This window comes from Genypterus blacodes, unplaced genomic scaffold, assembly GCF_046128005.1.
Source record: "Genypterus blacodes isolate CSIRO-AG114 ecotype Tasmania unplaced genomic scaffold, CSIRO-AGI_Gbla_v1 ptg000012l_1, whole genome shotgun sequence".
Lineage (NCBI taxonomy): Eukaryota > Metazoa > Chordata > Actinopteri > Ophidiiformes > Ophidiidae > Genypterus > Genypterus blacodes.
The window spans coordinates 2,750,489-2,763,378 of NW_027466826.1; the positions used below are offsets into that span (position 1 = coordinate 2,750,489).

At 40.9% G+C, this 12,890-nt stretch overlaps 3 protein-coding genes across 3 annotated transcripts; 2 read left to right on the top strand and 1 right to left on the bottom strand.

Moving 5' to 3' along the window:
- Nucleotides 1-2,407: 2,407 nt before the first annotated feature.
- Nucleotides 2,408-3,924, top strand: LOC143012595 (putative E3 ubiquitin-protein ligase TRIML1). The gene is made up of 4 exons (XM_076165806.1): nucleotides 2,408-2,656; nucleotides 2,786-2,832; nucleotides 2,987-3,129; nucleotides 3,225-3,924. The coding sequence occupies exons 1-4, from the start codon at nucleotides 2,408-2,410 to the stop codon at nucleotides 3,788-3,790; spliced, it is 1,005 nt and encodes a 334-aa protein (XP_076021921.1). The 3' UTR covers nucleotides 3,791-3,924.
- A 1,137-nt stretch (nucleotides 3,925-5,061) lies between these two features.
- LOC143011534 (factor VII-activating protease-like) lies at nucleotides 5,062-9,457 on the top strand. The gene is made up of 13 exons (XM_076164445.1): nucleotides 5,062-5,198; nucleotides 5,385-5,490; nucleotides 5,679-5,771; nucleotides 5,894-6,004; nucleotides 6,120-6,236; nucleotides 6,343-6,453; nucleotides 6,549-6,723; nucleotides 7,226-7,323; nucleotides 7,423-7,939; nucleotides 8,039-8,181; nucleotides 8,435-8,569; nucleotides 8,674-8,819; nucleotides 8,938-9,457. Exons 1-13 carry the CDS (start codon nucleotides 5,139-5,141, stop codon nucleotides 9,100-9,102), a joined length of 1,977 nt encoding a protein of 658 aa, XP_076020560.1. The 5' UTR covers nucleotides 5,062-5,138; the 3' UTR covers nucleotides 9,103-9,457.
- A 477-nt stretch (nucleotides 9,458-9,934) lies between these two features.
- LOC143012604 (E3 ubiquitin/ISG15 ligase TRIM25) lies at nucleotides 9,935-12,583 on the bottom strand. Its single transcript, XM_076165819.1, has 5 exons — nucleotides 12,023-12,583; nucleotides 11,805-11,900; nucleotides 11,474-11,707; nucleotides 11,109-11,328; nucleotides 9,935-11,023 (listed from the first exon to the last, which is right to left on the bottom strand). Exons 1-5 carry the CDS (start codon nucleotides 12,581-12,583, stop codon nucleotides 10,416-10,418), a joined length of 1,719 nt encoding a protein of 572 aa, XP_076021934.1. The 3' UTR covers nucleotides 9,935-10,415.
- Nucleotides 12,584-12,890: the final 307 nt, after the last annotated feature.

The window sequence follows — 12,890 nt, forward strand, 5'->3', positions numbered from 1 at the left end:
TTCCTCTTTGCATTTCACCACGAGACAGATCAATATTGCACAAAAATAGTGTGGGAGGTATTTTGAGGACTAGTTTACAGGTTTGGATTCAGTTCAACTACTGGACAAACACTGATTATTTGCTGCCCCACATTTTCTTACATGATCCTAGACTTTCAGTCTAATAGAAATATTTGTATGGCTACAGCCTAAAGCAAATATTCATCAATAAACATTTTAGCAACAACCAGTAATTATTCTCCTGGAAAACCTAAAGCAAAACTCATCATTCAGTCATTTTTTCAGCACACATTCAGCTTTTAAAAAAGAAGAATCCAAATCAATATTTGGAGACATAATGTGGTCAATGTTCTGTAAAAGAAGAAGATAAGGCAGTCTGCTCTTTATGAATTTAGGAAGAAATAAGCTTCTGAAGAATAATGAGCACTGTTTGTGTCTGATTGTTATTGCAGGTACCTTCAATTATCCATTTCTTTTCAAATTATGTACCCTACAATACTGAAAACACACACACGCACACACACACACTGTCTCTTCTAGACCACCTTTGGAAAGTCTGACGTGCTCTGACAGACATGACCTTGTACTTTTTGGTCGTCTAACCTGGTGTGTAGGAAGGTGCTGCATGTTGACGTCAGCATGTGATGAAAGTAATGGACTGAAGTGTTGCTACTTTGGCAGTGTTCACCTCATGCTGTCCTCACTACTATATTACACCAAAGCTGAAGGGATGAAAAAACATGTCCCCTTTGAAAATCAACTTGCAGCGACTTTGAGACTTGTGTAAGAAAGGTGAACTATTTATTTTGTTGTGATTTGGTCAGTTATGATTATGACAGACAGAACAGACTGCTTTAAAAAAAAGTCATCCTGTGTTGCATTCAATGGCGGTGGGACATTCTGAAATCCTGAGCAAAATCTTGTTATCATTTACATTTCTGCTTAATCTTTGACATCTGACATCTTTTCAAATAGAACATTTGCACCATATATACAAATTGCATTACGATCACTGTGACAGGGAAGAAGAAAAAGCAGCAGTCGGTAAGCTTGTGGAGACATTGAAAATGTTTGATCAATTTTAGCAAATAATACAGCAATAATGTGTGTTGTTTGTAATTTTTAGCTTTCATGTAATATATGTCATATCACAAGCATATTTTGAAGTCAGTTTCAGAGACTAAAGTCGCTTGGCTCCCGAGAGGGCAGGAAAATGCAATGATCATAGAGTATATGTGATGGTCCTTCAAATGTCACCATGAAAATATTCTCCATTAAGATTGGGTGACAGGAACTGAGCAGGTCAAATGGTCCCATAGACATCACCTCTGTACATTAAAAACTGACTTATAATACTTACCTCACACTGTCATTACCGTGGGATAAATGTGAATTACAATGGCCACAACAATCATAATTTACCCCCCTGTGACACTTAACACGGACACATATGGAAGATGGATGACCCCCCACAGGATCAATATAGTGTGCACTGTTGAACGGATCAAATACTTTCACCTTGACTGGTGTCGGCAACACAACAAAGCTGTAAAGAGAAATGTATCACATCATAAATAACCATCATTTTCAATTTAACCATGGATGTCTTACCTCTGCCAGCAAGGTTATGTTTTCATCAGTGCTGGCTGGATTACTCAAAGGGTTCTGGAGTGATGTGGATACAGATTCACACCCAGAATTGTTGTTATCTCTTTCTTTTACATTTCAAGATATAGCTTTTGGTGTTTTGGCTGAAGAGATCTGACAGAAAAATGTATTGGTGGAGGTATGTGCTCTAATGAGTGCCCTTCATATTGTCTTAGAAACACAATCCGTTTTAAACTGTTTCTTAAATTAATTTGTGATTTCCAGTTTTATGTCCAACAAGAATTCAAATACATATAAAAGTGCAAACCATTTTTTCCACATCAAGCTGATTTAATTTGAATATATAATTTGAAAGTGTTGCTTCTACTCGATGACAAATTCATAAAAACACACAGAATAAACATTATTAAGACCTGGTTGTTGCTCATGGTAACAGAAATGTCAATTAGCCACCGCCAGTCACCCTTTCCTTTCTTTTCCTTTCCTTAGTTGCTGCAGAATAATAAAGTGTGAGCTGCTCCCGCTTCTGCCGCTGCACTTCACCAGACATTCTTTGGGCGAACCTAGCTAATGTCCAATTGATTTGTGCTGAATAATTGTGCAACCTTTTCCACAGGAGAAGTTAGAAAAGCATCAGGAGAGTCTTAGGAAACAAAGGGAAGCAGTGAAATACAGACTGAAGAAACTAGCAGCACGACAGTCAGAAATCTCTGTGAGTTCAGCTTGGACTCGACTGTGTTGCCATAGTGCACATCACTCACATTGTCTTAAACACTACTGACTTACTTATACTGCATAAATGCTTGTGACTCAGAGAAAGTCGTCAGTAATAAGACAGAACATCATAAGGAAATATGAGGAGATCCAGGCTGTCCTCCTGGAGGACATGAGGATAACTTTGTCCCACCTGGAAATGGAAGAGAGGGCTGCTGTCACAGCTCTGGACGGGCTCATGGACCGGAACTGTTCTCTTATCCAGGAGATAGAGCAGGACCTGGCCAGGCTCACCGTGGTGCTGGACCAGAAGGACAAGCAGCCTGAGACTTTGGTGAATGCAGCATTTTATTACAAACTTTATTTATTATATAACTGAGTGTATATGATTTTGATGGTAAACTAAAAGAGAATTGGCCAAATCAAGATCCTTTAATTTTCTGATTTCTCTGCTTTTCCTCAGTCGTTCTTTTCCTATCCTGCACAGCAAGACACAGAGAGGAAGGACAGGTACAGAATCTAAGAACAAACAGCATCTCTAATATCTAATAAAACAGGACTTAATATATATATTTATATATCTATTGTATACATAGATAAATAGATATGCTGTAGCAGTAAAGCAACAGTTAAGATGTCTTCCTGTTTGGTGTTCCTATTGTAGAGTGATGGATGTGCTGAACAGGACGGACCCCAGTAGTGTGAGGCTGGATGAGGCCAAAGCTGATCAGATGTTGAGCCTCACCAACAGCATGCTGCAGCTGATCCGCTCTCAGACTCCTGTAACCAAGAAACTCCTCAACAGCTGTCAGTTCTCACATTCATCTGTATCATCTTTATTCCAGCTAGTCTTTAATATTTTGATTTTGAAACAATGTTGGATTTGTGATTTGTGTCTCCAGACTCCAGCGAGGCGCTTCTGGATCCAGAGACGGCCCATCCAAAGCTTATCATCTCCCCCCAAGGTGACAGCGCCACCTACACAGACACCTGGCAGGATCTTCCTGACCTCCCTGGACGCTTTGACGCCACTCTCAATGTCATCAGTGCGCAAGGCTTCAGCTTTGGTCGCCATTACTGGGAAATAGATGTAACTGGGAAGACTTACTGGGAGCTGGGCATCACCTATCCCACCATTCCCCGTAAAGGCAATGCAGAAGACTGTTGGCTTGGACGAGGGACTGAGTCGTGGTGTGTGGAGTTCTTTGATGGGGAGTACACAGCCTGGCATGGAGGGGTGCCCCGTCAGCTGCCTATCGCAAAACAGTTCTGCCATATTGGGATCTTGTGTAGTTTCCCTGCAGGGTTTGTGATGTTCCTTGAGGCGGAGAGCATGACTCCATTGTTCTCTTTCTGTGCAGGCACCTTCTCAGACTGCCTCCACCTGGCCCTGTGTCCGGGTCATGACCACAACGGCACCAATGCAAAGCCTATTATGATCTGTAATTCTCACACCACCTGCCAGTGATTTCTTACTTTTTCCTCCACTGAAAAAATGAATTCCTTGCCAAAATCATAATTCTATCCTCACATATAGGAGTACATTTTGGTGCCACTTTATTCAAAGGTTGGGCCAAGTCATTGTTTTCAAGACACAAATAAGTCTCAAGTCTTGTCAGTCTTGGATCTTGTTGACTTCGTCCTATCACTGACTTTATGGCCTAATGAGTTGTTGGTAAATTAGGCATTAATGATTCATACTGTAAATCAGCAATAGGCCATTTACAGGAAGAACTTGGGATGTCATGTTGTGAAAAATGTCTCTGTTGGTCACAACCAATGGAAATACCAACATTTACTGTCTGCAGGGATTCCAGAACAGAACAGAACAGAACAGAAGTCCATTTATCTATAACTTATTAGCGTTGATATTTGCAGGATGGAGTGGAAGAACACTTTATTAATGGCTTTCTAACATTTGTAAAAACACAATTCATGATGCTGATTTTTCACATCCTGGCAACCTCAAGTTGTGCCTCCTAATGGCTTATTACTTGTATATAATATTAATCATTAATAATAAAATTAATAGAGCCATAAAGTTACACCCTATAACGATGCAATGTCACAATTTGTACAAAATGTTGATGATAGTAGCTTATTATTTATTCCACTATCAGATGATTAAACAGGAATACAGAAAATCATTAATCTCCTTTTTTCCTATCAGAACCACCATATTACAAATTCTGCCTTTATACTAACAACCATGGTTAACTGTCTCAATTTAACTTGAAAATCATCTTAATGAATGTAATGAAAAGTGATGCTGGAATATTTTGGTTCACTTTAAAAAAAGAATACAATTATAAGAACACATTTGATAATCCTGTAAATGTATAAAGAGATCTGAGGGGGCAAAGTAATTTATCCTGAGATGCCCCCAGTGTGTGTCGATCCAAAGTCTGCGTTCAAACAAACAGTTCACTCTTTGCAAATATGCACTCTGCAAATATGCTGTTACTGCTTTTGCTTCTTTCAGCAAAATTAATTTGTATCAATTTCATAATCAATCATGTCTCATTTGGCTCAATACCACTATTTTCCGTCTTGTGCCATGTGTTCATGAGTGATGTTTGGTGAGTACTGTACTGGTTATTATTGCTAAAGGAAAATAACCTTTTAAGGGCACAATCAAAATCAATTTTGCGGGGGAGGGCAGGGTGGGGGAGTGGGGTGGGGTGTGGGGGTGTGGGGGGGGGGGGGGGGCAATACAAAGGTTAGTGTACACAACGGTTTAGAAATGTGTGAGTGACCTGGCTGACAGTCACACTCTCACTTTGCTCTGCTTGAGTGTCCTCTCATCCTCTGCCATCATGAACCTGAAGCTCCTCTTCATGTGCCTCTTCTTAGCGGTGCTCCTCATACCTGCAGAAGTATGTATATTCGCTGCTTAACTCTGCTATTGTATTGAGTCTTAACTGACATTTTCTCCATGTTTGATAATGCATTTTGCTGTGAATAAAATGCAGTACGATTGATTCATTAATGACATGTTCTTGACATGCATCTTAGCTTTTTGTTGTGATGTTCACGGGTGATGATGATTTTATTTTTATCAGCTGAAAAAACAGAAAAAAGAGAAAAAACATGGACACAGATACAAACACCATCATAAAAAGGACAAACTGGCCATACAATCGGAACGGTTTTTGGGCATAGTTGTCGGTAAGTACTTCTACATACTGGATGTACAGCAATATACTGTATGTCATTTGTAATCAGAGAGAATGTCTTCAGAATTTTAGCAGACATGAATAGGACAAATGTCTTTTTACCTGCTAAATCCATAAAATGTGTAGGTTTGTACAAAATGAAAGAGAGTAATAAAGCTAATGGGGAAAAACATGTTTTAGATCATTTCTTTCAGATCCTAGTACATGCTGATAATGACGATGACGATGATGATGATAAAACAAATTGGCTTGATGAAATTCAAGAGCCAGAAGGTGAGATGGCAAGACTTCAGCTCAAAATGGGCCAAATTATGTTCAACTAAATTAAGTTTCCAATCATCTGGTATACAATTACTTAATAAGATGAGCCTCTCCATTTATGTTTCATTTCCCAGGTGATTGCAACCCAAACCCGTGTCAGAACAATGGAGTTTGTGAGGAGAAGGGAAAGGGAAAATTCGAATGTGACTGTCCCAAACGTTTCAAGGGACGCAGATGTGAGAAAGGTCTGGAAAAAAAGTCCAATTCTCTGGAATAGTATTGTAAAGCTCAGTAGTGAAAATTCAAAGCAAAAATGATTCAATGTGTTTCTTTATTCTGTTATTTTTCTGGATTTGTCAGCTCCCAAATATTGTAAGAGGGGTCGATGTAGCCGTGGGGAGTGTGTGCTGACCTCCACTCATCCATACTTTGAATGCAAATGCAAGGAGCCCTTCCAGCCTCCGCACTGCGTCACCAGTGAGGCTTATCTTTGTATTCCAAACCACACAGCGTGCATCTTTTCATCATTTGTCAGCAACATTTCCCAGAATCAAACTTACACATGCGTTTTTTCTCACCACAGCGGCTTTATGTGAGCCCAATCCGTGTAAAAATGGAGGTACATGCGTGAAGGACGGCGAAGACTTTGATTGCGAGTGCCCTGTTGGGTACAACGGCCGTTTCTGCCATGTTGGTAAGCGCTACACTCTGCTTATTCTTTTGCTCTATTCATTTTGAATGTATGGATCCTCCTGCTCTTATGCTGTCTGACTGCTTTTTATTCACCAGGTCCAGATGACTGCTTCATGGATGATGGAGAGTCGTATCGTGGCAACGTGAGTGAGACAGATGAAGGTCGTACCTGTCTTTACTGGAACTCCCACTTTATCCTCGACAAAGGCATCGATCCCTTCAACGAACTCTATGAGGATGCCGATGGTCTGGGCCCTCACAACTTCTGCAGGTCACATTGACATTTTGATCTTTGTTACAGAGTGCAAACCATTCACCTGACAAAAGAAAGTGACTGAAAAGCAGATTTTCCACTGACATTTCATTCAAATTTCTCATTTCAAAGATTTTTATGATTTTATTTCAGATTTTGTATCGTTTAAAATCAAAGTCTTCAAAATTGTAGAAGCCAAGTTGTTCCTATATAAGTTGTTTTAATACACAATTGGCATTTATTAATACCATAATTCATTTATCAATACTTTATCTCTGTGACTGGGAACATTCTTAACAAAGATTATTATTACTTTTTGATGATTTTTCCATTGTGATATTTGTGCTTTTGGAATGGAATCGAGAGGAATTGTGAAGGATCTTTGTGCTTCTGTACCATTTACAATAAGCGTGCAAGTCATTTAGCCAGGGGTAGTCTTGCATTCTTAATTCCTTACTATTATAATCTTACTAAAGCAAAGACGATTTTGCTCAATCAAACCTTTTTTTTCTTGCTGCAGGAACCCGGATGGAGACAGGTCGCCTTGGTGTTTCTACAGAAAAGGCCATGAACTGCTGTGGGACTATTGTGACGTGACAGAGTGTCCTGAGGCAACAGGTCAGCCACTGACGCTTTACATTACTTCCTGGGTCACTGTAAATAGGCATCCTATTCTTAATGCCATCCTTATGTGTGTATGGGTGTGTGTATTTTCAGATATCCCAACTACCCCAGAAATTCCAGATTTTACTGATGTGCCCACTGCAGCCCCAGATGTTGCTGATGTGCCCACTGCAGCCCCAGATGTTACTGATGTGCCCACTACAGCCCCAGATGTTTCCCATTCTCCAACTGCAGCCCCAGATGTTACCCACATTCCCACTGCAGCCCCAGATGTTACCCATTCTCCCACTGCAGGTCCAGATTTTACCAATGCGCCCTCCGTAGCTCCAGATGTTACTGATGCTCCCACTGCAGCTCCAGATGTTACTGATGCTCCCACTGCAGCTCCAAATGATACTGAAACTCAACCCAAGCAATTCTCCGACTGCGGGAAATCGCATTCAAAGCCGCTCATCACCAGAATCTACGGGGGTCTGAAGGTTCCTCCTGGGGCTCTACCTTGGCAGGTGTCCCTGCAGATCAGACCGAAAGGCTCCATGGCACCATACAGACACTCCTGTGGAGGAGTTCTGATCGAAAGCTGCTGGGTGCTGACAGCTGCACATTGCTTGTAAGTACAAACGGTACAGAATCTGAGACAAAGTAAACCAAACCAAACCTGTGAACATCATTTCTTATTTCACATCATTTGCTGTTTGTGTTTGAACAGGGATCCCACCAAAGACATGCAGGTGACTGTGGGATCTCTGTCCCTGAATGTAGAAGAACCCTCAGAACAAACTTTACCTGTCGTGCAGGCAATTAGACATGCAAACTACAGCGAAACTTCTTTTTCGGTTTCCAATGACATAGGTAAACCATACCACAAATGCTGATCTCATTTTGAATAAACACTGATTCGCATTTATTGTCACTTTAAATCATCATTACATCCGAGAGCTTTTCTTCTGTGTCTTTGCTACAATTGATCCTCACTGTATTGCATGACTACTTAAGTACACTGACTTTGATATAGGATACTTGATGTTTAGTCACTTTTGCAGGTAGTGGAAATGTAAATGTAATTGCTTATTTCATCACTTCTGAATCCAAAATACACTTTCAGCATTACTGAAACTGGGAGGTAACAATGGAGTTTGTGCCAATGAAAGCCAGTTTGTGAACACAGCCTGTCTGCCTGAAGCCCAGTTGCCTGATGGGACACAGTGCACCATCTCTGGATGGGGTGCTACAGAGGAATGTAAGGCCCAAAGCTGTCATCAGTGCCCCTATTGCATTTAATCAAACACCCACCATGTTCATTACAAGTCTGAAATGTTGTTTGATTTCCATTTTTCATACCAGCTAATCATGGTTCCAACAACCTATTGGATGCCAAAGTGCTGCTGATCAACCAGAGAAAGTGCGAAGAAAGCACCATTTATGGCAAGGCCCTGGATGAAACCATGTTATGTGCTGGATACCTACAAGGAGGCGTAGACTCCTGCCAGGTTAGTAAGGGATCTCTCTTTGTGTGTGACCTATCGGTTGGTCAATACGCATGTGATATCATTCATAATTTTCCAAGCTAATTATGAAGTATTTCAGCTGTCTCCACTGATGTTTCAGGGTGACTCTGGAGGCCCGCTGACCTGTACGCAGAATGACACCAGTGTTGTTTACGGTCTGGTGAGCTGGGGGGACAAATGCGCCGCCCAGAACAAACCTGGAGTCTACACACGGGTCACTGAGTTTGTGGACTGGATCAAGTCAAAAATGGCTGCATACTCCTAAGCAGCTTTATCCAGCTTATTATCAAGCAACATACCTGCCAATGTATGCATGTAACAAGTCTTCCAACTCTTTATCAGAATTTGTGTTTAGAATGTTCTTCAGATGTAGCTGGTATTTTGTTCTTTTGATCTACATATCCATTTGAAAGAGGGCACTGTTTGTCTAGATTGATTGCTATAAAGTACATTTTCTCATGAAACATGTGAGCTATACCTTTTTAGCCATAACATAAGAGTCTGAAATCTGTCTATTGTTGTCTATTATTTCAGTTTTTTCCCCACTTTATTCATTTTTATGGTGATTCAACAGAAATATGTGTGAAATTGGGAACAACACAGTATAAATGCTTACTGCACTAATGTGAAATGTGAATTATTTTGACATTTACAAACATTCAACCACTACTGTTCTATATTTCAAACGTTTCCATCATTTCAAATTATAAGGCAAATTAAATCCCCAGTTTCATTTCCTGTGTCCTCTGTCTATCAAACCAGTGGGGACAGTTAGACAACAGTTGACACACAGGTCAAGTTTACATACGGAACTTCATCAAGATAAACATGAGAGCTGCTGGTCCTTTCAGCACAACCAGAAGACTGATTGAGATGAAACTGATACCACTTAATAATGAAATACGTACTATATACTGCACATGGCAACTGTAGACATGGAGGGCAATTGGAAATGTATGATGAATGATGGGAAATTGTAAGCGCAACATGGCGTCTCCAGCTCTTCTCTCCTTCCTAAACATGTGAAACATATAGACACTATAAGTTGTTTTTGAGTCCACGCTGACAATTTTGACAAAACTAATATTCTCGGCATATGTGAGATTTCCACCATCTAATTTACTGAATGTGGACAAAAAAGTGAGACACCGGGAAAACGCAGAAAGACTTTTTTTTAGTGATTGCTTCATACACAGACAATACAGCTGATAGCAACATTGCATAACATTGTGACACACTTTGCTTAACACTGTGACACTGTGGAAATTAAGTTCAATGTGAAAAAAGAAGAACAATAATTCAACAAAATCAATTCTTGCAAACGACAAATAAAATGGAATCAAATACCTCAAATAGTATAGAATAGAAATGGGAATAGAAAAGCAAGACTATACAAGGACAATTATGACTATGGTTTGTTGAGTTCATAAATGAATCACTTTGCATTGAATGAGGCATGAAGTACAGAGCCAGAATGAAAGTTAATGTGATGATTCATTGACATTCAAGCAAAGTGAACATATTGAACTTCCCTCTCTCTATATAATATATATGTACAGTATATACATAATGTAAAGTTTATTCTTTATCAACATCTGTATTTTCATCCCAATCCCAGTGTTCTTTAATGCAAAACAAAGTAAGAGCTTGTTTGTTCAGGCCTTTCACATCAATGCAAGGGTTAAACATGGGATAGAGAGGTTCTGCACACTGCACAGGGAAACAGTGAAGCAGGGTCATAGCATCTGCATCATAGAAGGAGAGCTCCCCCTTCTGGAGATCTGCTAACATGCCCAGCTTACAAACTTTCTTCTCCTCAATGGCCAGCTGCATCTCTTGGGCACCGTGACATGCCAGGTACTGTCCATCTCCATAATAGATGCACCAGGAGGTCTTCTTTACCCCTGGGCTTGAAGCGTTTTGACCTGAGCTATCTGTTTTCGCAGGTGGCCCAGTAGTGACACCAATCATCCAGTAGGGTTTTTCCTGGACAATGACCTCCCAGTAGCGCTGACCAGTAGTAAAACTCTCCTGAGCGAGGACGCTGTACTGGGAGTCATATGGCTGGAGGAGAGAGCCTTTCAGCGAGACTTCAGGCTCTCTCCTCCACTGCACTTGTTTCTTGTCCTGGGATACTTCCAATTTGGGGTGGGCTGTGTTGGCATCCAAATGAAAAGAACTTAAATCTGCAAATAAACATTGCATCAGTCCACGATTGCACTGATATCAATGATTGACTTTAGATTGCAAAATGTCAGATTAGTTGCTTACATGACCACATTCGAGGAAAGTGTTGGGACAGAGCCACAGAGAGGTGGTCCACCAGTCTCTCTACTGTCCTCAACTTCTCCGGGTCACACAGAGCTTGGTCTACTCTCTGGATAGGAGCTAAATCCAAAGGGTTACTACGAGGAAAATGCAAAACAATTAGAAGACAAAAATAGCACTTATCATATGATAAAATAAGAGAGATGAACAAACTTACCCAAGCCTATGTGCTGTGATTTGCTGTTAAAGATAACATCATGTACGATATATTGCAATCGGCAGAAATAGTGTTACCGCATTTTTATGCTTTTATTATCAATAAAAATATACATTGCAATAGAACATAATTTGAATTGAAATTAACCGACCTTTAGAAATTGTAGATCATTTGTCTCTTGAAGAAAAGACTTGCTGGAGGCTCTGAGGCTGTCGATCTCTACGATCTGGGCCTCCATGATACCCCTCTGAGCCTCCAGCCACTCCGTCATGTATGTCACCTCTGCATCAATGATCTGCATCATAAGACGCTCATCGCCATCCAGCACGAAGTGAAGCCTGCTGTACTTGTCTGAGATTCTCTCTCTGAAATCTGCAGCAGAATTCTGACAAAAATCTTGAAATCACATTCAATGCATATACAAGATGAGACAGTGAAAAGGAAATGACTTATTGGAAATATTTCTGTCATATAGATTGTACCACTGTTTGTGTATACAGTGACTCCAAGTCCTTGATGGCATGTTCTGCTTTGCCTCTCCTCTCCAGCAGCTGAGTCATGGTTGTATTTAACAGGCTCTAAAGACAGAGATTACAATAGGCCTAAAGAGAATAAATACCTGACACAGAAATAGAAACATGATCTTGGCACACATGACAACATATTGCCTAAAAGCAAAAAAAAAAAAATCATTATTCACCTTGAAGTCTGCACAGGCTTCATGGAGTTGGGATGCTTGGTGGTTTTTGTGCAAGCCAACCAGGACACACAAACAGCACACAGGGACCCTCTCCTCCATGCAGAAGAGCTTGAGCTCTTCACGGTGCTCCCTGCATTTCAGAGAAAGCAGATCACCTGTGACCTCCACCAATGTGTGCTCCTTCAGAGCTGTCCTCTGCTCATGCAGGAGAGCATGAGCCTGGCATAGCGAGGCATCACAGGTCAGGCAAGTCCTTACGGCCACTGACGCTGCCTCAATGCAGTGGTCACAGCGGATGGTTGATGAGGGGGTTGCCCTACTTGGAGTTGTTGATTGCCTGTTGGTGGTGAAATCCATTACTTTGGTCTGAAGACTGGTGTTCACCTCCAGTTTGAGGTCAGAGTGGAGGAAGATCTGACACTCTGGACAAAAAAGAGGCCCCACGTCCCAAACAGTCCGAATGCAGGAGAGACAAAAACTGTGTCCACATGGGAGTGTCACAGGCTCAGTGAAGAAGTCTTGGCAGACGGGACACGTCAAAGTCTCCTCCATAAACTCCATGGCTCTGCTTGCACCAGTTTGGGCTCAGTGTGTACTGTTCTCCCATCCTTCCTGCTCATGAATGTTTCATTGGCCTTATTTGGCATGAAAGCAGCGCTCGTGTGCCTGAGTGTCATATTACGAAAGATGAGCTGATATCTTCCTTTCTGCTAAAACAAACAATTGACTCCCAGGAGACCAAACACAATGGACACAATGGACAATGTAAATTCATTGCAACCAATTTCCAACACAAATAAACAAGTAGTTATAATGTTGTTATCTATACATTCTGTACCTTATACTGTATATTAAGGTTGAATATGGC

Excerpts from the sequence above, each read along its gene's own strand:
- LOC143012595 (XM_076165806.1), top strand. The coding sequence starts at position 2,408 with ATGCTTGTGACTCAGAGAAAGTCGTCAGTAATAAGACAGAACATCATA. Across the intron at positions 2,657-2,785 it reads ACAAGCAGCCTGAGACTTTG|TCGTTCTTTTCCTATCCTGC; the intron begins GTGAATGCAGCA and ends GCTTTTCCTCAG. Across the intron at positions 2,833-2,986 it reads GACACAGAGAGGAAGGACAG|AGTGATGGATGTGCTGAACA; the intron begins GTACAGAATCTA and ends TTCCTATTGTAG.
- LOC143011534 (XM_076164445.1), top strand. The coding sequence starts at position 5,139 with ATGAACCTGAAGCTCCTCTTCATGTGCCTCTTCTTAGCGGTGCTCCTC. Across the intron at positions 5,491-5,678 it reads GTTTTTGGGCATAGTTGTCG|ATCATTTCTTTCAGATCCTA; the intron begins GTAAGTACTTCT and ends AACATGTTTTAG. Across the intron at positions 7,940-8,038 it reads CTGACAGCTGCACATTGCTT|GGATCCCACCAAAGACATGC; the intron begins GTAAGTACAAAC and ends GTGTTTGAACAG.
- LOC143012604 (XM_076165819.1), bottom strand. The coding sequence starts at position 12,583 with ATGGAGTTTATGGAGGAGACTTTGACGTGTCCCGTCTGCCAAGACTTC. Across the intron at positions 11,708-11,804 it reads CACTGTATACACAAACAGTG|AATTCTGCTGCAGATTTCAG; the intron begins GTACAATCTATA and ends GATTTTTGTCAG. Across the intron at positions 11,329-11,473 it reads ATGATCTACAATTTCTAAAG|GCTTGGGTAAGTTTGTTCAT; the intron begins GTCGGTTAATTT and ends CACAGCACATAG.